The 24,930-nt window shown below is 40.0% G+C and overlaps 2 protein-coding genes across 4 annotated transcripts; both read right to left on the reverse strand.

Moving 5' to 3' along the window:
• Positions 1-4,236: 4,236 nt before the first annotated feature.
• On the reverse strand, positions 4,237-14,291 carry dbpb (D site albumin promoter binding protein b). The gene is made up of 5 exons (XM_067448979.1): positions 13,666-14,291; positions 13,137-13,387; positions 11,112-11,567; positions 8,719-8,972; positions 4,237-5,471 (listed from the first exon to the last, which is right to left on the reverse strand). Exons 2-5 carry the CDS (start codon positions 13,330-13,332, stop codon positions 5,256-5,258), a joined length of 1,122 nt encoding a protein of 373 aa, XP_067305080.1. The 5' UTR covers positions 13,333-13,387; positions 13,666-14,291; the 3' UTR covers positions 4,237-5,255.
• A 1,821-nt stretch (positions 14,292-16,112) lies between these two features.
• On the reverse strand, positions 16,113-24,749 carry si:dkeyp-69b9.6 (zinc finger protein 91). 3 transcript variants are annotated; one of them, XM_067448983.1, is made up of 3 exons: positions 23,817-24,749; positions 19,932-22,666; positions 16,113-19,815 (listed from the first exon to the last, which is right to left on the reverse strand). In XM_067448983.1, exons 2-3 carry the CDS (start codon positions 21,961-21,963, stop codon positions 17,432-17,434), a joined length of 4,416 nt encoding a protein of 1,471 aa, XP_067305084.1. In that variant the 5' UTR covers positions 21,964-22,666; positions 23,817-24,749; the 3' UTR covers positions 16,113-17,431. The 3 variants fall into 3 exon arrangements, with proteins under 3 accessions (XP_067305084.1, XP_067305082.1, XP_067305083.1); XM_067448981.1 differs by having other exon boundaries at positions 23,813-24,749; XM_067448982.1 differs by lacking the exon at positions 23,817-24,749 and adding an exon at positions 23,371-23,800.
• Positions 24,750-24,930: the final 181 nt, after the last annotated feature.

Genomic DNA, 24,930 nt, shown 5'->3' on the forward strand with positions numbered 1-24,930 from the left:
AAACATGACGAATGTGCGAGTCCGACGGTTAAGTAGAGAAGTTTAGATAAAGGGGTTTGAGTGACCAACTATCAATATTTAACCGGAGAGAAATATATTTATTCAGTGTTGTCCACATTATATTTCACCTGCAGCAGTATTGTGAACTTTTTTAATGACACGTTTGGCCATTAACTTTTAAATGCATCATTATATTTCAACTGCAAACACATGAGGAGAGTCTCTGCATTAAAGACCTACAAATGGCAGATCAACGAGCGGCTACATTTCTCTCCGATATGGTAGGAGATTAAACTGTGAAGGATTTGAACTGTGAGAAATCTGACGATGATTGACAGGGCAGTTAAACGGTGACGGTATGCTCGTAACCAGTGGCGTAGCACCAAATTTTGGGCCCTGGGTACAAACCATCTTGCTGGGCCCCCGCACCCCGTACCAAAATAGAAAACGGACTTCCCTGCCTCGGGCCCTGGTTACTCAGTACCCTTTATCCCCCCAGTCCCACGCTCCTGCTCGTAACTAAGCGACAGAGTCCGTTAAAGATGGCTGAAGCTTGCATACTTTTCTGCTACACACTCAAAAGTATATACTTTTTCTTCACAAAAAGAGTACATACTTTTAGGACGTAGTATAAGTAGGCGAATTGGGACGCAGCACATCTTAAGGATGATCAGAAGAAATGGACAGCACCTGAGTTAAATATATGAATGTCACAGCAAAGGGTCTGAATATTTAGGACCATGTGATATTTCACACACACACACACACACATATATATATTCCTTCTCAAAAAAATTGCATATGTGATAAAAGTTCATTATTTTCCATAATGTAATGATAAAAATTCAACTTTCATATATTTTAGATTCATTGCACACCAACTGAAATATTTCAGGTCTTTTATTATTTTAATACTGAAGATTTTGGCATACAGCTCATGAAAACCAAAAATTCCTATCTCAAAAAATTAGCATATTTCATCCGACCAATAAAAGAAAAGTGTTTTTAATACAAAAAAGTCAACCTTCTAATAATTATGTTCAGTTATGTACTTAATACTTGGTCGGGAATCCTTTTGCAGAAATGACTGCTTCAATGCGGCGTGGCATGGAGGCGATCAGCCTGTGGCACTGCTGAGGTGTTATGGAGGCCCAGGATGCTTCGATAGCGGCCTTAAGCTCATCCAGAGTGTTGGGTCTTGCGTCTCTCAACTTTCTCTTCACAATATCCCACATATTCTCTCTGGGGTTCAGGTCAGGAGAGTTGGCAGGCCAATTGAGCACAGTAATGGTCAGTAAACCATTTACCAGTGGTTTTGGCACTGTGAGCAGGTTCCAGGTCGTGCTGAAAAACTCCATAAAGCTTTTCAGCAGATGGAAGCATGAAGTGCTCCAAAATCTCCCGATAGCTAGCTGCATTGACCCTGCCCTTGATAAAACACAGTGGACCAACACCAGCAGCTGACATGGCACCCCAGACCATCACTGACTGTGGGTACTTGACACTGAACTTGAGGCATTTTGGCATTTCCTTCTCTCCAGTCTTCCTCCAGACTCTGGCACCTTGTTTTCCGAATGACATGCAAAATTTGCTTTCATCCGAAAAAAGTACTTTGGACCACTGAGCAACAGTCCAGTGCTGCTTCTCTGTAACCCAAAGTGGCTTGACCTGGGAAATGTACCCAATGTACCCGTGCGAGTATCAGAGCACTGAGCACTAACTGCAGGAGTCAGATAAATGAGTTAAGCTCTCGTGATGAGAGCTGAGGTAATCGCGACTACACTTGCATGCATACATTCACAATGCAAGTTCAGTCTGACGCATTTCAGTTCATGCCTTTGCAAGCTTAACTTTCATAGAAATTTATTTCAGAAGTTAAAAGACTTACACTGCTCACCATAGCTCCGTTTAAATGAGTGCCTGCAGCTGCGAGCTGAGCTCTGAGTGTAATCTCCCATCCCCCATGCGTGGGTTCAAAACATGCGGAAATGGCTCCCTCTGCTGGCTTTAGTCTTTAGCCTTTGGCCAAACATTCCTCCTATGATGCAAATTTCGGCCAGCCGCATGGATAGCAGGACCCAAGGTTTCCCAGCAGAACATTGCCCAAAGCATCACACTGCCTCTGCCGGCTCGCCTTTTTCCCATAGTGAAATTCTGGTGCTATGTGTTCCTCAGGCAAGTGATGCACACGCACCCGGCCATCCACGTGATGTAAAAGAAAAAAGAAAGCATCTGAGCAGGTCACCTTTTTCCATTGCTCTGTGGTCCAGTTCTGATGCTCATGTACCCACTGTTGGCGCTTTCGGCGGTGGACAGGGGTCAGCATGGACACCCTACTGGTCTGCGGCTATGCAGCTCATATGCAATAAACTTCAATGCACTGTGCATTCTGACACAAGGGCCAGCCTTTGTTCCCTACGTGCATCAATGAGCCAAGGCCGTCCATGAGTCACCAGTTAACCACTGTTCCTTCCTTGGACCACTTTTGAGACTGACCACTCCAGACCAGAAACACCCCACAAGAGCTGCAGTTTTGGAGATGCTCTGACCCAGTCGTCTAGCCATCACAATTTGGTACTTGTCAAACTCGCTTAAATCCTTATGCTTGCCCATTTTTCCTGCTTCTAACACATCAACTTTGGGGACAAAATGTTCACTTGCCTAATAGATCCCACCCACTAAGGTGCCGTAATGAAGAGATAATGAGTGTTATTCACTTCACTTGTCAGTGATCATAATGTTATGACCTGCTGATATAGTATATAATGCTATATTCTTTTTCCCATTTATTTTCTTCACAAATATCTTTGAGTCTATCCTATCATTGATTTTATATATTTGAGTACCTGATCGTATGTATTGTTAAAAATTTCGAAATATTTATCTGTAAGAGTAGTCTTTTCAGAACCACAGTACATGACAGCATTGAACATTAGCTTGATGTTTGAGGGGTTTTCTACCAGCTACATTTGTTTGACAGATCGCTCTTTGAGGTGCCTCCTTCATGCCGAGTAAAATTCAAGAACACACATCATCCGGATCTGCGCTTTATTTATGATTTTTTTTTTTTAGTAAGGACTGAGAAACTACACGTGGAAGCACAAAATAGGCACAAACAACATTGAAAATAAAATAATCAACCTTAGTGTTTAGTGAGTAAGAACAAGAGTTTATTTGTGGTCTTGGAGAAAAAGACTACATTCCCCTGCATTACTTTGGCTAGGTGCAGTGTGGGTAACACTGATGCATTAGGGCATTTGTACATCCACAGAAAAAAAAACAAGAGTCACAACACAAAATGTTCATAGTCATCCACATGTGGAAGTGCAGAAATGTAAGGACTACATTACCCAAAATCCATCTCCAAAAGTATATTGTCACTGATGAGAAACAGGCAGCAAATTACTGGGTAAAAAAGGCAGTTCGCTAAAACATCTACATGCACAAAAAAGAGAAAGACAGCGCAAACGGTATGATGGGTCTTTATGATGCTAGTGTACAGAAATAAAAGAAAACAAAAATCCTTTTATTTCAGGGAAGCAGTTTGTGATCACCAAGAGCACCAGTTTCCCCCCCAGTGTTCCTCTGAGACACAATTTGACCTGGCTGTCATGGGTGACACTTCTTCTACAGCTGGTGTTGACGATGAATGCTGTAACAAACAGGAAGTGACAAAATCTCCACAGATGAGGAGACTTGTGGGGGTTTTTCTTTAAAACGAACATAAAAGTAGACAATATCAAGGAAATAAAACAACAAAAATAATGCATTCATAGTAATAACAACAATAGTAATAATGATCAGCTCAATAATAATTCATAATAAGTGAGTTACTTTAATGGTCATTAAGGAAAGAAACATACATTGACTGGAAAACCAGCGAGGAACCACAAAACTAATCGATTTTGAAACATTTGTACTGACACCAGTAAACAGGTTGTAAAAATTCAATATTGTTCCAATAAAAGTAAGAGCGCTCATTGGCTTCGATGTGTTTGCATATACAGGTGCAAAACCAGCAAAAGAGCAGACATAGTCAACCTGTTTTGAAATGCAATTTCCCGTGCATCCAATACAAGAAATCATTCTGTACAATCAGATGAGAGTCATGTCCCATATTATATATATATATATATATTTATATATATATATATATATATTATATATATATATATATATATATATATATATATATATATATATATATATATATATATATATATATATATATATATATATATACTCAATCCATAGAGGTCCAAATTTTGTTTTTGCACAGCAAGAACAGCCTCTGCAAGTTCACTTACGATCTGCACGTTGTGGATGTGTGCTGTTGCTAAAAAGCTGTTTTTTTGTTTGCAACTGTGAGTCAGATTCCTATAAAAAGATGAGTACATTGTAGACAGGAGATAGCAACTTTAAGAAGAGAAAGAATCCTACGGAGTTCACCAAGGAAATAAACAAAAAAATGCCAATAAAATGCGTGACAATTAATGCATGTCTTTCTTAACCATCTTGCCATCCTCACGTTTAGCTTTCCTTTGAGAATGACAAATAAATATCAGCAGTAAACTGATAAACAATGTTTTTCCCTAAAGAGTTGAGATGCACCTGTCATTTCCCCTCGTCCGTGGCTGTTCTTGGTCACCACTGCCAAAATATTTATCACAACTTAAGTGCTTGAATAAATCTATATTAACATTTCTATACAAATTTAAATGTATATTTTTCTCAGTATTTTACAGTTTAATTTCTCTTAGAAAGATATATTTTTTCTAAATCTTTAAAGTTCTGTGAATGTCTAGGCTCCTCCTCCTTTTTCTCCTTGACAAGATCAAAAGTTTTCAACTGCTAAGAGTTGATCGCTTCAAAAATACCACATGAATCTAATTTTAAATTACAGTGATACCTCAACCACTTCCCTCCGTCTATACTTTACAGCCCTCCCAAAGATATAGAAAATATACAAAAATTAATTTTCAAAATTTTCCTTTCCCCATTAAGCATTGTTCTATCATATAAAAATATACATTTCTCTCCATAATTAAAATCTCGCCATTGTACCTTACTGGAAAAAAAAAAAAGAAAAGTTAAGAGAGGTGACATGCTCTCTCACTCCAGTTTAAAACTTGTGCCGTCTTCATACATCCTTCCATATATTTGATGCACTTTCCATCTGTCTTTTAGCGTGACTATCATAGGAACATTCATTGCGTTCTCCATCCATCATCTCATTTAGCCTTTTCTTCCTCTCCTTATTGATCCAAGTGATGGCTCTCGTATTTGTTCAGGATGTTACGGCAACGGCCGAGCTCTTTGCGCATGTCGGCTACTTCCTGTCTGAGTGCGGCGTTCTCACGCTCAAGGAAGGCGGCGCGCACAGAGATCTGGTTCTCCTTCAGTCGACGAGCATCGCGAGAACGCTTCGCGGCCTCGTTGTTCTTACAGCGCCGACTCCAATACTTCTCATCCTTCAAAAAAAGGGGGAAAAGGATACATTAGAACACATCTACAACCATAGGTGTGGAGCTTTGCCAGATGTGTAACTGGGATTTGTGTGTGTTCACATGTAATTGGTTACGGGTTTTTTATAGCAACTCTGAGTGACACTCCAAAGAGAAGTGGCTTTGAACCAGCAAACAGTCTGAGGTTTGACTGAGGTTCTGTGACTGGTCTCAAAGTGCCAGACACAGGGCTGTGGTTCACACCACTCTGTCAGTAGTGGTGAGAAACAGAAAATTTGGTGTCATGAGAAAACCAGTTACAAATCTTCTTTTAAAAACACTAAATACATTCTCATAAAACTGTCAATTCCCATGATGCCATTTACTACTGAATAATTCCTTTAGCTATTTATTCATTTAAAGCAAAGATAGCCAAATATTGTTTTCAGCCGAAGCCATTTGATCTAAAATGTTCATTTGAAACAGATTTCAATCATTTGCATGTTAATGGTTGTCTGATGTCAGTTAGTGGTCATATGACATGCAGTTAAACTAAATATCTTTTTTTAAAGAATGCATTTTATTTAGATTAAATGATTTATTTCAATTTTGCATTTCCAATTTGTATGATTTAATTAATTATCAGCTTTTCATCAATTTGCAAACCCCTGCAGTTCCCTCACGAAAACCAGTTTGGGAAACCCTGATTTAAAGCATTAGCATTTCTCAAAAAACATATTTCTACTGGTCACTTCTAATTAATTTGCGGTTTACAAACACGCTTTTTTGAAAATTTGATGCATCTTTTTGATGAAAGTCAATGGGTCCAGTGTTGTTTTGAAACCAAGTCAAAAAAAATCAAAAACTAAAGCTGTTAATTTTTGTTCATTTAAAGGACAACTCCGGCGAGTGTTTACGTTTATCTTGATTGTTATATCTTTGTGAGTACAGTCTATGAAAAAAAACTAACCAGTTATTACAGTTAATTCCCAGAGCCCCCCCCCCCCCCCCCCCCCCTGCTTTTGGGGGCATAAATGTAAAGGGTGTCTTTGTGCCTCTTAACAGACACAAAATGCAATTAAAATGTCTGTCCAACATGAACAGGGCCCTTACATGACAACGAGATGCGTTTAGCCACTTAGCCATTTTTTAAATTCACCTGTTTTAGGAAATATAATCCAGTCAAGAAGAGCATTGTGTTTATGAAGAGGCTCTGCTCATCAGCTCGTCGGTTCTCAGTATTGAACGTGACCGAGAGAAACAGTTTTCGATTCTGTCCCGATCCGAGCCGGCCGCTGCTCGTTCAGTTACTCGCGCATGCTCAGTATCAGCGGCTCGTGAGTTCATCAGATCTCTCAGCAAAACATGTCTCAGTTCAGTGAACGGTTGGAGTTACAACATATTATTTAAGACATTAGTTTATTTATATTCAGAGGGACTGTCACTCATGTCAGAAAGTGAGTAACTAAAGTAATTTGTGTGATCAGCCCTGATTTGAGACGCGAACCGTTTAGAACGATTCAGTCCGATTTGGTGCACTGGTTTGCCCGGTCTCTAGAGTGATGATCACTAGAGTGATGATCCGATCGGGCTCACGGGTGAAGAAGAAATTGTTCACGTTTGTGCCTTTCCGAATTGTGAACATTTGCAGCGAACATTTGACTAACTTACACAGACACAACATAGCCGGGCCGGTTGAAGAAAAATGCCATTCCGTGGTTAAAGACGGTGCAGCCACTGTGGAGGTAATGTAAACTTTATTTATCCTTCCATTTGGGCACACATGGCTTGAGGAAAGATGTGCAGCAATTTAAAATAATCGTGCTTTACACACAACGCTCTTCCCAAATGGACTGCCTTTTTTCCGGCTACCGCTGAGTCCCCACGTACGGGACTTCAGCGCGAGATACAGCTAGCCCTCTAAAACAGGTGAATTTAAACAATGGCTAAGTGGCTAAACGCATCTCGTTGTCATGTGAGGGCCCTGTTCATGTTGGACACACATTTTAATTGCATTTTGTGTCTGTTAAGAGGCACAAAGACACCCTTTACGTTATGCCCCCAAAAGCTGCCGTTTTAGCTGGGGGGGGGGGGGGGGGGGGCCTCTGGGCATTAACTGTAATAACTCTTTAACTGTTGCACTAATCCGGTTCGTTTTTTTTTTCTATAGACTGTACTCACAAAGATATAACGATCAAGATAAACTTAAAAATTCGCCGGAGTTGTCCTTTAACTAGAGCTGGGATGAAAAACCTAAATTTAAAAATACTATGTAAATAAATAAATATGACAAAAGCACACAATGCCAGTTACTAAAACATAAATAAAAGCTGATTGAAAATATGAATAAATACTACAATAGTACATATATTTTACTAAATAATTTTTTTTGGACTTTCATTGAATGGACAAACATATTAGAAACTATATGTTCCACAATCAAGTTTCATGGGTTTAGAAAGACATGAGGTTAGATAAATGGTGTTTTCATTTTTTGCGTGAACTATAACTCCTTTAGAAAAAGAAAGAAAAACAAGAACAAAAAAAAGAATGTTGCTTCCTTTACAAGTATTCAAAACATCTTGTTCCCAGAGGAGAGGTCACTGTGATTACAAAGGAATGCCCCCTTTTGACTGCTGTGCCCTTTATAACATAAAAGCTGACATATCTGAGAACCTTGGTTTCCAAGACATCTGCTTCAGAATTGAGATATGATCACATAATGCTACCACCCATTCCCCAATGAATTCAATGTGACATGCTTTATAAATAACTGTCTGATGCTTCATAATACTAAAACTATGCTAGTAATGAGTTTTGTGAACTAATTATTACTTTAAATTGGTCTTACTTTGATTTTGAAATCTAATTATTAGTAAGTGATAATGTCTCACTGTTTGTACTAATGCAAACATGCCTGGCATTACTGTGTTTGTAGAGGCATGGAGAAAGTCAGACCTGTTGAACAAAATGAGGATGGACTTTTCCATCCAGTGGTAATGTCTATGAATAAGTGGTGCAAAAACTATTTCTACATTTGTGCCAAATAATCACAATACTGTGATGGACTCACTAACATGGACTGTAAGCTATTAGGGTTATAACCAAAACTACACGTTTCACAAAATCCACATCCATATCATATATATGAAGGGATATGGAAAGCAGCAAAAATCTCTGCTAAATCTCTTAGGACCTCTATTAATTTACACAAGAATATCTGATCAATTATATGAATTATGTCCATAAAATGATGCTGCGTTGAGCATCTCACCTTCAGGTCTTCAGGGACTAGCATCTTGCGAGCCTTTTTAATCATGGGCTGAGGTTTGAGCTCTTCCTCACTGAACCGATGCCGGCGGGGGTCAAACGCCTCCTGTCCAGGCACACTCGACAGCGCAACGTCTGCTGGATCAGGGTCAAAGGACGGCCCCATCTCATTGCAGTTAGTAATGGGCGGAGTAGGGAGTGGTGGACATGTAGTGGAAGAAGGTGAGGGCGTTGGCTCCAAGCTGCCTGGTGGAGTGCCTGAAGAAAGAGACACAAAGCAGATTAAACCTTGATTAAGTCACGTTGCTGTATGCATGCATTCAGAATAAAGTGACTCAAAACTTCATACCGAAATGACCCACAAGGGGGCAGTAACAGGCAGCAGACAACAACTCAATCCACTAATCCGTCACTTGTTTTTCCATTTTCCAATATTTCTACCCTGATCTCTGGATTTCAGAACATTGAACTGGTGGTTTCATTTTATAAATGTTTACTTTCATTGCACAAATAAATTGATAGTGAAATCACACACACACACACACAAAAGCGTGTTTGTGTGTGTTAATTAGTATGAGCTTGAGCTAGTAAAAAAATAACCACTCGCATGCACACACTCATAACGTACTCTGATAAAAAATATATTAAATTCATAAAAATAAGAAACAAATAGGCTTAATGATTATTAATAATAATATATACACGTTTCCATAGATACATATATATATATATATATATATATATATATATATATATATATATATATATATATATATATATATATATATATATATAAACGTAACTAAATTACAACCCCATACACACCTGTATGTATGTTTTTATGTGTTGATTGTTTGTATTTTTCTTATATTTTTTTCTTATATTTTTCTTGTATTTTTCTTATAAATATATGGTTCACTTTAACCATACATACATACATACATATATATTATATATATATATATATATATATATATATATATATATATATATATATATATATATATATATATATATATGGTTAAAGTGAACCTTGTTCAGACAGCACAACAAAACATACTGTTGCTATGTTGTTTTGAAAATCAGTTTGAGCCATAAACCTAATCTAGTCTGTAAAGTACCCTTAAGTGTAACTTTAACCCCATTTGGCAATGATCCTCTCTTTACTGTCAACTGCGGCACATGCATTGACACAGGCCCTCGTTTTTGAGAGAGCTTGATAAAATCTTTGGAAATATGTGATGTGGTGGCTTCTGCATGTGCTTTTTAATCGCCCTGAACATTCTAAATATTTACCAGCAGCACGTTTAATCTCTCTCTATCTCTTCTCAGCCACTCCAGAAATGTAAACAAACATCTAATCGGAAGTACAGCATCAACTCGCACTGAGTCATTCCATCTCAATCTTTCAATTTCTCCCAGTCTGTTACTCACACACACTCCCACACATACCTCCTCTCCTCTGCCCCTCCCCGTCCTCGCTCGCTCTGCCTGCCTCGGCACGTGAGTGAGCGAGTGCACATGGACCAAGCGTGTGAGAAGAGGAGGAGATTTAAAAACATGCGAGCACAATCACAAACACGCCGTCTCTGCCTTTCATTCTTTGCTACTGGCTCACCTGTGCGTCTCTCATTGTTTACCTACCAGCCTTTCAATCGGCATCATGTTCTCAGCTCTATATCAAAAAATTTTCTTGTCTTTTCACCTTTTTTCATTGCTGGAAGTCTTTTTATACATTTTAACCAGCCTATTCTTTTAATATACTGTAGCATCCAGTAAAAAAGCAAATAAAGCCCTTTGATGACACAAAATATATGCAATGTTAACTAGTGCTGTAAAAAGATTAATCACGATTAATTGCATCTAACAATTTATTTTAAATATATTTTAAATATGTGTATATATAAACACACACACACACACAATTACTTACAAACGTTTGTTAGTGTGATTAATCGTGATTAATCGATTTGATCTATAAAACACAACTCACATAAAACACAACAGCTGCACACCCTCTAACACTCACTTCCAAAAACTGCCCCAACCTCTTAACAATCCAAATAGTAAAACCTGCAAATACACCATGAGCATCTATCCACACTCATAAACACACACACACACCCAAACAATTAATACTCTGAAACTACACATTAACACACACCCAAGGGACAGCCTGGTGCTTTTTAAAACTCACAAATGGACCAAAATCCAGGGGAACTCTTGTAAGCAGAATGAAGGAAGTGTTTGAACTGTGTTAGACCTCATTTTCGACCCACAACATTTCCTTTCTTCATCTCGACGGCCTGCACTTCGTTTGTCTCGTGGGTTTTTAACATCCTCTCTAGCTTACGCTCCGCAGCGAGCTAAATCTCTGAACTGCGAAAGCAAACTCACCGTGCAAGCAGTCTGCCGTTCCCATCATGCTTTGCGGCGTATGCATGTCCAGCCCAAGCAGGGAGGGCGAGGAAGATGTGGTGGTGGATGTCGGTGAGGAGGAAGAGGAGCAGTGTGGGGGCGAGGTGGGCAGGCACTGGGAGCCCTGGTTGGGAATGGCGGACTGAGAGCTTTGCGAGGGTATCTGAGCTGAGGTGGAGTTGGAGGTACTGTGCATGCTGCTCATCCCGTTCTCAGTCAGAAACTCCTCAAGATCCATGTACTGCAACTGGAACAGCCCGCCATCACATGGCAATGTTCGTTCCCATAGCAACGGGCCCAGGAAGGAACTGTTGTTGCTGTTTGAGAAGCTGCCAGTGCCTGCTCCATTGCTGTCAGTGGCTAGTCCATTGCTGCAGCCGTTACGCAGAGGACAACGGCCAAGAGAGTCCTCGTCCATATCCATCCTGTCCTTACCTATAAGAGAAAGTGAAATCCAATTAAAGCTGCATAATATTACTGCCATATCTTAATTTTGCACTCTCAAGCCATCTAAAAAAACATTAACTATTCTTATGAATGCATATATGACGATTTCAAGAGCGCAATATTTCTGATGGTGCTCAGATCACATAGTTAGGGGCAGAATAACACTTCCCAGCAACTTTCACATCCCTCTGGGAGAACTACCTCGGCAATGTCAACACATGTGAATAGCTCTGACTCTCAGTGCATCAATGCAAAATGAAGAGCCTTTGAAAACCTTTCTTTACACTTGCAAAAGATTAATGTGCTTTAACATTGCCGAAAGACCATGGTAAAGCGATTACAATGTTGCACCGCACTGACTCTGCTTAACTCTGTGGTACAGCAACAATACTGTTGAACAATGGTTAAACGTTACAAAACTACCGTATTATGGCTAAACCAAAGCCATGACGTTAAAAGGCAACAGGCGCAACACAACAAAGTCAGACGTGTATTGTATAACACAATATTAAACTAGTGTAACATTGCGATACTACATAGTGACGCTTTGCTGTGGTATAGGCTGAGATAAAGTATAGAGTGTGATAATGGTTAAGGTTAATTGGTATAAAAACAAATCTGATGAACAGAAACAATCCAAAACTTTTTACATTGTAAAATCGAACATGACGTCTGAAGAGGTTTCCCTCTTAAAGTATTTAGGTGGGGTCTTAGACATGGTAGGGTGGGGTCTAAAATCTTAATAACACTAGTTAAGCTAAATCAGACATTTTATGGTGCATTGGTGTGGAAACCAAGACCAGTAAAGACAGTTTGAAATTCAACCTTTCTGGTTTTGTCCTAGTGTATAAAAACAAACCATAAAAATGTAACTGCAACATGTGTTTTGTTTAAGTGTGTATTCTTTTCTCTACGAAAAAAACAGCAGACCGTCGCCTAAAAATACCAAAGCTTAAACAAAAATGTGCAGATCTGTTCATGAATCATTGGAAATGCAGTTTGAGACCTATACATGTTCAAAAGTAACAGCAGTGCTCTTAATGCTAAATAATACAATCCACATGCCACATGCACATTGAAACTGGATTGACACTGGATTAGTCACTGACTTTTTAGGGTCAGTTTGCATTAATGGTAACCAGATAATCAGTACAAAACAACAACGCTGACAGGAATCAATAAAGAAGCTTTTCCAATAATTACAATGCTGTGTTCAAAGGCAGTGGAAAACTTCTATGCAGGCCTGTAATGGCTTAGCCAATAGCTGACCTCAAAGTACCTAGGTAGTGAACTAAGTGGCTGAATGGCCTAGCCTTGTTTATCTCTTCAACTAAGTCCCATGTGATGTCCTGTCTGCAGCTCACTGAGAGATATGCACAAGTGCACATGACCTAGACATTTGACATGTGAAACCACACGTAAAATACCAAAAAAACACTAATCTTAATCATCAGGAAACTAACTTGAATGAGGACTATTAACACATTATTCATACTATCTGAAGGAGCACAAACAGAAAGTTGACAGGGTTTCAGGGAAGCAGGTGCGTTTCCTCACCCTTCATTTCACTACAGTCTTTGACGCGCTGGTCGCCCTTCACGGGGAGCTGCAGGAGCGACTTTAAGTTCGCTGTTGAGTTTAAGTGTCCTCCGTTAAGTGAGCCCCCTGCCTGGCTACTGTTGCCAAACTGCGGACTGGCTCCGGCAGAAGGAAGGTCCGGGGGTAGAAGCTGTGAAAGCGGCCTGGCCATCATCCAACGTCTGCCGGATTGAGCTCCCTTGACCGCTAGATGCTTGTGTGGTTCACTACTATTGTGCAGCCGTCAAATCAATCACATGACGATTCATAGTGGAAACAAACAGACAAAAATAAAGTATTAGCGTTAGTTCTTGGTCAAGCAGAATATAATAATATAGTATGTATTTGCATTACTCGTATCACGGGAGCACCATAAAAGTACACATAAAGTTGTGAAGTCATGCAACACGAGACCGTGTTTACTTTAGAGACAGAGGAGGAGGAAAGACCTGCGCGCCTCACGTGCACCAGAGCATCTGACACAAAAGAGAAATCCACTTTAAATTACCTTTATTTGAAGAGAAGCTGTTTAAACAAAGAGTGCCATTCTGCTTGCATTTGATTGTTGATTGGTCGAGTGGATACAAATATACATTCCCAGTACTTCCAGAAAATGTTGACAGCTTATGTTGGAAATGTAAACATATATATTAGCCGAATGTCAAGATATAGCGTTATGTCCAAGTCCAAAAGCAACAAAATTGACCGGATATAACGGCTCCTGAAAAGAACAGCGGTGAGTGGAAAAAAAATCTGGGAGAATAAAAAAATCCAATAGTGCAAACGAGTGCGCTGAACTCTTGAATGCGCGAAACTTGCGTCGTCTCAAAATAACAAATGAAAACAAAACGAAGAAAGTGTTGCTGAGTCAATTTCTGCTGCGTAGTGCGATTGGTGGGATGTTGACGTTTTTTTCCATTCAGTCGCTCAATCGCTTTTTCCCCCTGTGGTCACCCCCTTCTGTTCAGTTCTCTCTGCATGTGAGTTACTGCACGCTTTGAGCTTGAACCGTCCGATCTTTTCGCTCAGCTGGAACGAACACGGGCCGCTCACGTGACGTCACACCTCCCAGAGTAGAAGCGCGAGCTGCACTAAGGCGCATCACTGTTTAATATTAATGAGGCACGCCCCCTCGTGACAGGAACGCTCCTCGGGGTGGGTAGCACTGATTAAAAACAAATTGGTCAATAATTTCACTCCAAGCTGTCCCGATGACGGTTATGCTCGGCACCCAGGAACACGCGGACACATAATTACTAAATTGGAAAGTGGACTGTTTTAAAGAGCATCAGGATTATAAGTAAAAATATGGCTATTTATCAACCTGCCTAGTTTCTACGCAGTCCTATCAGAGAGCAACCTTAGGGTGGGGGAACCTGTCAAGCGAATGGCACAGTTTTTCACTTCACTAGTAATCCGGGGGAAACGTGATCATCATGAGAGAGGAGATGGCAACTACACGTTGTGTCTCAGAAACACAGACGCGCTCTCCGGTGCACATGGTGTCCGCACGCGGAGACACGGCTGAGCTTTTTTGCTGCAATTGGCTGAGCGAAAATAGGCTCCTCCCTGCTCGCCCAACCACTGGCTACCGCGGAGAACAGCGATCCGCCCGTTCATCACACCCATGCTACAGCCGCGTGAGAATACAGAAACTGCGTGAACCCGGGCGAAGAGTGGCGCACACCCACTAAATATTCAGAAATAAAGGAAATAGATTTGTTAGGGTTGAACCTTATGAACCACCACCTAATCTAACCTCACTTAAGTATCAAAATATTATAATACTCAATGCAGGTCTTAACAACCAAAATATTAATGCAATATTTGCCTTTAAGGATTCAACACACTAATTAATGAGGACAATAGAATGCAAAAAATGTGAACATGTAAAATACAGATTAGAAGGCGTCTAACAAGGACCTATTTTCGCACACACACACTTTGTTTTTCCCATACACTCTCGTCTAAGCGAATAAGCCGTCCCTGTCTCTCTTGGTCACATATTAATTCCATGCCTCCCTCGTGCAGGCACACTCGAGGACTCGGAGTACTTGTTCCACCCACTATCGGCGTTTAATTCCATGTGACAGTTGTGCTGCTGCCTGGGCTCCTAGCTTCATGCTGTAGGTTATAGGATCCTTGCTGCCACCAACTGATCAACATGAGAAAGAGCAACGTAAAGTGCTAGAATGACTAAAACACTCTAAACGGTTCTAATGCTTGTTGTTGATTTAATTTCACAACCTCAACACCTATTATTCAGCCGTGCAGTGTAGTATGTACAATTGTGTAAAGTGCAATTGATAAAATCAGCAAACTATATTAAATGAACCCCCAGCCAGCATAATTCTATAAACAATCTATAAAGGGGTTAAAATAGTACATCATGTTCAGACAGAAAATGACAGTGAATGTCCAAGTACAGGTCATATGATGGAAAGAATTTTTGGGGGAAAGAAATTGCACATCTTTATGGCATTCTAGCATTATTAAATTATATTTTCCATAAAAATAAAAAAAATATTTTCTGTCTGGTTTTAGCTTAGTGTAACATCCTTTATAGTTCATTGTTGTGTTACATCAACATTGACCCTAATTTAGAGCATTTTTGTTGTGTGGATGGATATATATATATATATATTTTTTTAAAATATATATATATACATATATATATATATATATATATATATTCTTTTTTGTTACTACAAAAAAGTGTACTACCACTATTTAAAAAAAGACCTAACAGCAACAGAAAGAATATAATAAATATTGAAGCGAGGAAAGGTTTAACATAAGCAACAAATTAAATAATAAAGGCTAAATAAAATATCAGAACCATGAATACAGTTGTATGCGAAATGAATGTCTGTGTATTTTAATACAAGCAAATAAATATGAAACATTGAGGTAACAAAATTATAAATGTGCAATTACATGCAATTAATGAGGATATTACATTTTGAAATTTTATTAAATGCTTGGGTATCATCAACAAACAGCTTATCATGTGTAAATAAAGTGATAGAAACATACTTATTACTTTTCTTCTTTTAAAGAAAAAGAGAGGCTATAAGTAGTATGGCATCTCTACATAAAAAGTGAGAAAAGTACATGGGATACGTTCATAGTTGGCAAATGGACAGACTGTCACACACTAATACACTTAATCAAGACCTGGTCTAAAGTGATAACTCTTACAATCACTCTTCCAACTACCTGAAGTGTAGCTATGATAAAAAGATAATTGACTTTTGCTTAAAAAAACATAATAAAATATTGACACAATTTACATTACAGTACACTTATTTCTTTTCGTTCCTCCCTTAAACTCTATACATAAACGCTACATTGTAATACCCATAAAAAGTGTTATATCGTCACAATTTGGTAAGGCTTTTGCCTTTAGGGCAAGAATCTGTGAATTAATATCTTACTTTTTTTTGTCTTTTGACTGTTTATGTGGAAAATCATATTTTTCCTGTTTAAGTGCTGGCGTTACAATCTTAATGCTAGTTCTTTCAAAACAGTAAATAACTCAAATCAGGGCTCATGTTTGAAATATTACAAAGTGTTAATCAGCATGTGTTATTATGCATTAGTTTCTTTTGGTTCCTCTATTAAGATTTAAAGTACATTTTCAATTGGATTTGTCATGTAACCATGTAAGCCCACATTCTTATCACACTGACCTTTCAATACATGGACAGCAATGTCCAACATGCAGTAATTTAAATACTCTTTAAAATAAAACACTCAACTTCCTAACAGGAACCTTTTTTCTCCTTCGGATACTGAATGCACTTTTTACATTTACAAAATCACACCTCCACACTTGCTCTAAGTGAACACCAACAACACAATATATATCTTAGACAGAATAGTTCTACAGAGCATCTGTTGAGGAATAGTGAGCAATAGCCTACTGTTAGGGCACAGTACAATATTAGCCAAATCACTAAATCTTCATCAGTTGCCATCCAAGTATCATTTCAATCTGAACAAGAATTTTCATTTTAGAAGACTGGTGTGGAATTGGATAACAACAAATGCATTTGATACATCTGTGATTTTGTTGAAGGTGTTCATTTGTAGGGGTCCGATTTATAAGAGGATATTTAATGACTGAGAGACAAAAGAAAACGCTCTCATGACACATAAGTCAATGTCTACATGGGGATAGGGTGTGTTCAGTCAGAGATCTTGGTTTTGTCATGAAAATCCCAACACTTCTCTTCTTAAAGTGCATATGAAAATGAATGTAATGACATAACTCAGTGACTGTATTCCATATGCATGGTTGAAGAATTTCCTTTACACTCAAACCTCTTGTATGTTGCTCCCATGACTAATTTTACACAAAGCGATCTCTCTTGTCGAAACCTAGCCAACGTCCCTCGACACACCTTCTTGTGCCGTGTGAGGAGCATTGCATTCCAGAAACGACAGGGACAATGTTTACAAGAAAATGCTCTGTTAGTTAAATGGGAGCTTCTGTGAATGAGAGCTGAGAGGAACTTGCGAGACTGTTTGCCACAAACTGGACATTTCAAACGATGCTGAAGGCCTCTCACTTTGGGACAATGTCTAGCTGCTATATGAACTTTAAGTGCTACCTGTTGTGAGAAGGTAGCACCAAGGCAAAGGGGACAGGACTTTCGTTTCAGAGGAACTTTCAGAGAACGAAGCCTGTTAAGTTTCAGTCCGCCTGGAAGGCCCAGTTCATACACAGCACTTCCTCCACTTCCACGCTTGATTTTTACGAGAACAGCCATGCGCTTCTTAATTTTATGTTGTGCCCTGTGAATTCCTGTCCTTTTTCTCTTAATATGTTTTCTTCTAAGAAGATTTATCTGCCTTTCCCCAAGGGAAACTTTCACCTGTTCTCTCTCGGCTTTTGCAGCCGGGGTCCATTGGTAGCCTATCTCCTCTCTCTCTTGGCGTCTTTTTTTTTTTTTTTTTCGTCTCCTTAACTCTTCCTGGCTTTGAAAAGTGTGGTGGTGTGTAGATTGAATCTCAGCTGAATGCTGCTGGGGATTGTGGTGTTGCTGATGTGGCTCTGATGGAGGCAAGGCAAGGGAATGCATGGGTATGTTTGGAGTAAGAATATGTCTGTGACTAGTGTGATAAATAGGTTCACCTTTTATCCCAGTGTTTTGTTGCTGATGATTACAAAGAAGAGGCCCTGAGGAAGTTGATGGCAGAGAATGGGAATAAGATGAGGCATTAGATGAAGCGGGGTGTGTAATATTGGCATCGGGTATATAGAACAGAGAGGAGTAGCCGGTTTGTGGCTGGGGAGGAGCCTGCTGGCTATGAAGAACTCCATGTTCGCCATGTGTGCCACTAGGTGGTGCAAGCTGAAGCAAAGCATTTGTAGCAGCTTCACTTTCTGATATCGAAACACTACCACTGTTAACTTCGCTTGTGCTTCTTTGAACAACTGGCTGGCCAGTCCGTGTTAAGCCATGCTGAGAAAGCCTGTGCCGAGTAAGGCTGTTAGAGTATGCAAAAGCCTTCCCACAGACTTCACAAGAAAACAGCTTTTCTCCACCCCCTTCATGAACTGTTTGATGATGTGCTGTCAAGTGAAAGTGATGGCGGAACGATTTCCAGCATATAGCACATGTGTACAGTCTAGGAGGGGGCTGAGTGTTTGATGTCTGTGGTTTGACATCTTGAGCGTATGAATAGAAAGAAGAAGAGCTGCTTTGGACCCCTTGAATCAAGCTGCCACCAGAGGACGGAGGATAGCTGTTAAGGCTTTCCCCACCTGGCGTTGTTGGCACTTCTTCCAGTTCACCTTTCTGGTGTAGCTTGCCATGTCTTTTAAGGCTCTGAGCATATCCAAAGTCCTTTCCACACAAAATACATTTGTAGTTCTTTTCTCCAGAATGCACTGTGTGGTGCTTGCTAAGATGAAATGCCTCTCTGAAGTACTTGCCACATAAAGTACAATGGTGAGGCTTTTCTCCAGTGTGTATTCTGTCATGCCTCCTTAAGGTTTCTCTTCTTGCAAATCCTCGACCACAGACACTGCACAAGTATGGTCTAACATCCCCACCTGGCCCTCCTGGTCTGTGAGAGGACTGTCTTCTTTTAGGGGGCTCAGCACTAACCACACCAGGTTCCTTTTTCTTGCGGGGCTTACGAGGACGCTTGGGCTTTCTACCAGGTGTCTGCTGATTTGGTTGCTGGTTGAGCCCCACTGAACTTGGGTTAGCATTACCTCTATATGACTTTTCCAGGCCAGACGTTGATAACGGACCGCTAGGTGAGGTAAGAGGCCCTAGACCCAGACCTCCAAGCAATCCACCAATTATATCCCTTCGATCATCCCCTCTCCCCCCACTATGGGCAAGATCACTGCTCATGCAATTTGCAGCTGCAGCAGTGATGGCAGAAATGGCATTGTTGACAGAGCTAGTTACATCATCTTCAGAATCCTCTAATAGGGATGAAAGTGGGAGATGTGGCTGTTGATGATGCTGCTGGCTTTGGTTTTGTGGGTGTGGATGCAGAGTAGGAGCTAATGGTGCCTTCCTAAGTGCAGACCCTGTCATGCTGCCAGCACCACAAGGGGTTGGTCCAGAATACATGTTACTTTGAGAGCGCTGGTCCTTGTAGTCATCACTGAAATCATCACTCCGGTAAGAACCTGCACAACAGACTAAACAGTAATAATGCTATGCACACAAATTTCACAGTGCCTATGAAAATGTTTCACTTTGAGTGGGTTTACTAAAAATAAACACTACACTAGACGTTACTCACCCGCTGCATTAGTCGCTATTCCATCTTGGGAGCCCCCAGATTTATTGCTTTTGCCTTCAACTATATTACTTTCATGCTTAGATCTCGCTGTACGTCCTGACTTGCCACAGGTGCCAGAGGCTGCATGGTTCAAAAGGGACGTACTTTCCCGAAAACAGCGACCACAAGCTGGACAGCGGAATGGTTTCTCTTCATGTATTTTTTCATGGCGGGTGAGTGACTCACGGCGATTGAAAGCACGACTACAAGTAGAGCATGCATAGGGCCGAGCCCCAGAGTGAATGACCCCATGTTGAAGGAGGTGCCCTTTTTTCTTGAAACCTTTGCCACACTCTGAACAATGAAAAGTCTTGTCATGACTGCCGCCGCACATGGATGAGGCTGAGCTGTCTTGAGTAGAGTGGGGAATACTTGGATCGGAAGGATGCAGAACTGGATTTAAAATGCTACTTCTGGTGCCACTTGTGCCAGCTGTGGTTAATTCATGACTACGTAGGTGTCTGCGCAGACTAGAGAGATGTGTAAATGTTTTGCCACACTCGCCACATTGATAAAGGGGCTCTTGTTCAGGCTGAGATTGAGGTGGCATGGAACCATGGCTGGCTGTTTTAGAGCCATTTGTCACCAAGACTGATGCTGATGCAGAAGATGCAGAAGATGAGATGACAGGAGTAGAGGATGAAGAGGTTAGGTGGGAAGAAGGGTCTCCGCCAATACCTGACAAACCAACACCCCCACCTCTATCCAAGCCTGGTGTGCCATCCTGGTTCAGTCCCCCTGAAGTGCTACTATTAGGGTTTGTAGAGCTGTGACTGTTGCTGCTATTGTTGTTGTTACTTTCAGTCTTTCTTTGTGGCAGGTAGCCAGCCATAGCTTTCTTTCTTCTACCACCTCCAGCAGCATTATCCCCTTTTCCCTCGTCTTTTGATAAGGAAAGATGTAGCGGTAGAGGAAGTGGCAAACCAGCTTCCTGCTGCATCAGAGATGCTAGCTGGTTGGAGGAGAGCACTGGGATTCCTTGAAAGTCAAAACCTCCAAGCGAAGAAGCCTGTGAGGAGGAGTGCAGTGGATGGTGTGGATGTGGGTGAGGGTGAGACAAAGTGTGAGGTGGTAGTTGCTGTTGTTGTGTTGGTGGCTGTTGAGGCTGTGATAGAGTGGTTGAATGTCCATGAGTGTGTGAAGAATGAAGAGCAGGGGGAGGCGCAAGGGTTGAACTTGTTTCTCCTGCAGCTTGGCCCAGACCAAGGCCAAGGTGGTTATGACTGCCTTGTTGAACTAAAAATTGTTCTAAACTGGAATTGGCCGGTACTCCAGAAAGAAAATACTGATTTGCCGCTAACATGCAGCTAAACTGTTGATGTAGGCTTCGGGCGTCAGACTGAGATCCTGCCAACTGATGACCCAAGGTAGTCACTGCACTACTGCTGGGAGGATTATTGGAAGTTGAAACAGAACTTGAAGTAGATGGGGAAGAGGATGGTGGCCCAGGGGAGGCCTGGGGTACTGACAGGCCAGGATGCAATGGGGGTGGTGGTGGAACAGATGAAACCAGTCCTCCACTTGCACTACTGCTGGCAAAATGATCAAATCGCCCTACTCCTGAATGTAACTGCTCTTGTGCAAGGGTCGCCTCAGTTGGATGGAATGAGCGCAAAAATTGAGGGTACCCACTCACATGACTTCCACCACTACTGCTGCTTCCAGACATTTTGCTGGACTTTCTCAAACTTTGAGATGATGAAGACAGGGATTGCTGTTGTAGAGGTGGAGGAGGTGCACTCATTTTTGCAAAAATTGATGCAGAATCTGTAAAGGCACTGCCTCTAGATCCTTGTAGAGGGCCTAAGCCAAGTCCAGACAAAATTGACCCAGATGTCTCACCTTGCTGCTGTTGCTGTAACTGGTGTTGGTGAAGCTGGACTTGCTGTTGGTGCTGAAGTTGTCGCTCTAATCCAATACCTTTGAACTGATGGGACTGGTGTCCACTCAGCATCTCTATGATGTCCACATTGTATTTTCCGAACTGGAACATCTCCCACTTACTGATACATGGGTGCGCAGTGGCAACTCCTTCTGCTCTGAGCAGCAACAAAATTTATTTGATGCTTTCCTATTAATTGTAGTCAGAAACATAAGCAATTTCAAAAGCAGTGCTACCTCACATGTTCCTTATGCTACTGGTGTTGTTTCATTTAAATCGGGCACCCACTTTTTCCAGTCTTTGCAGGTAGTTGAGAAGGACATTTTGTATTCATTGTAACACAATTTTTTTTTTTTTCAATGGGATTTGTCACTAATGAAATGACTTAAATCAAGTCCATTTAGGCTTCACATTGGATCCCATACAATCTGTTATTTTGGATAGTTCAGTTTTGTTATAAATATTTCAGTCTGAATGTTCCATAAGAGTGCAAAGATGCAATTATGTTTTCACATTTTGGGAAGTGCACTAAAATGTAGTGCTTATTGTAGTTTGAGTTCATTGGAAAATTTCCACTTGCTTGGTTACATTTTTCAGTTCATAACCATCCCACTGTAGGATGGATCCATCCAAATCCCATGGGCTGGTTTTATTACATTGAATATCTATTCATTCTTAATCCATGTGTGGCTTACATCTCCGTTTCCAAGTTTCAATTAATATATTTTTTCTTTTTTTCCATAGTTGGAAGCAAAATCCTCCACTACCATTCTTGGGGGCTGTGAAAATGTTCTTTCTGCCACTCCTCTTCTCACTGTGAGAGGAAAAAAGGAGCAATGTTAAATGACTGATTTTAAACAAAAACTCTGATATAATTCTTCTAATAAACAACATAAGTTAAAAAAATGTTGATTAAAAAAACAACAACAGGCAGACAGTTTATTACAGCAAAGTTTTAATTTTTTTTTTTTAACTCACATAAAAAATAATATGTGTGTGTATGAATAATTATGAGTATTGGCACATCTCTGAAAAACTTTGGTCCTTCACTTGAACATCTTAAAAGCATTTAAATATTTTAATTTTGCTTATTTGCAGTCTTCAATAACACAATAAAATAACTCATTATAACAGAAACAGTAAAAGAATAAACAAAACCGGAGTCCCCATTTATTTCTAGTGAATCATAGCAATATAACCTTAAAACAAATTAGTATTATTGCATTCATAATTCATTCTGAAATAATGCATTGCATTTAAGTTCTAAAACATCAATTCACCTTATAAGCATCATCTAAATGACATTTATTAACAAACATTCAACTGATACTCGCTGTCTAGTATTGACGCATAACGAATGGTACAGTCACAACACGATATACTAAACAAAAGTATTCTACTGTAAAATATGCTCTTAGACGATATGCGCAAAGAAACCAGTAAGTTAAGACACATCCAGATATTTACACATGTTCTTATATTTAAACGTTGCGAGTGTTTTCTATCACTTCATCTTACATTCTGAGCAGTTGGCATTGTACTGAAAAGATGCTGAGTGCAGTGTGAATCGTCAGGGTTAGAGGTGAATTTCATGTAATTATTACATCCTCCGATTACATCGCGTATCATTAAAGAAAATATCCATTTCGATAGACTCCAGGTAGTAATGGACATTTGTTGACGGTGTGGAAAATACATATCAAAAGTCAACAGTGCTTTAAAAACGATCTGCGTAATAATGGACGCGAAATATTTTAGCGCTGGGGCTATGTGAAACATGTTAGCATGCAAAACAGCTGGCTAATACTACACATTTAGCAAAGGGACACGGCTTAGCTTGCCGTCATGATGCGCGACATAACAACAGCAAGTCAGATAATGCAGGAGCAAAACTATATTATTGTGCAAGTAAATGACCATAATGAAAAAATAGTCGAGACAATAAAATAGGCCTTTTTACCTACGCATCCATCTTTTAGCCTGGTCAAGATGAACGGGGCCTGCTATACTCTCTCCCACCCTGCCCCCCTCGTTCATGTACCCCAGCAGCAGCTCTGCGCTGTTTTCCAGCGGTTAGCCTTCTAGCTACAGCTAGTTAGCAGACTCTTGTTTCCACTGCAACCGTGGTGCGATAGCATGAGACCGAGTGTCCCTTATATTGTCAAACAGATGCACTTATCGTACTTATATCCTGTGAAAAAATCATTAAACGGCATTACGACCGATAACTTTTTATTTTGCGGTTGCTTTTTTTGTCGTCTAAAATATTTTGCACGATCTATGTTGATGTTTTAGAGAGGAACGAGTGACGTGTGAGATTTTAACATCAGTCGTTTCCGGACATTGGAATACTTCCGGCTACCCCGTCTTCTGTCCGTTATGTTTTGTATTTGTGGTGGAGCCGTACTGTGTGTGAAACTAGCACATTCAAAATGTTGGCGTACTTAATATTAGGGGCTACTAACGATAGTATCCATCTGTCTTTTAGACGTATAATGTTTGCGATTAGCCTGCAAGTAACTGTTACGCGTTTTCAGTGTTGTTGTTGTGCAGTCAAATCTGGCACATAGCGAGCTCGTAAAATACGGCATTAAAATCCGAATTACAACTCTGCGAATATATTTCTGATGTAATGTTTTAAATTCGCTATTCAGATATTCTCTGATTTCTTTAGCATCACGTTTATATCTTAGAAGCTCTTGCAGTGGCCATTTTATTATACCCTGGCAGCTCAAATTCAAAGGCTGGTCTTTATCAAAATGGCTGCCTTGGAATTGCTTATTTCCAGTCTGATGCTTCATGGAAAATACATTTGTAAACATTGTATAGTAAATGCTGACATTAAGAATAATTTAAACTTGCCGTTTCTCTTTTGACGTGTGTCATCAGACATTCGAGGCAACAGTTTGATCAGTTGACTTTATTTTACAAAGGTGAAAACCTGTATGGAAACCAAGTTGAGTATGTGTGTGAGATATATATATATATATATATATATATATATATATATATATATATATATATATGGATTTATTATGTGAGGGCATTTGTTATAATTATAATGTTTGATTTGAAGTG

The sequence above is a fragment of the Pseudorasbora parva genome, chromosome 7 (genome assembly GCF_024679245.1).
Source record: "Pseudorasbora parva isolate DD20220531a chromosome 7, ASM2467924v1, whole genome shotgun sequence".
Classification (NCBI taxonomy): Eukaryota; Metazoa; Chordata; class Actinopteri; order Cypriniformes; family Gobionidae; genus Pseudorasbora; species Pseudorasbora parva.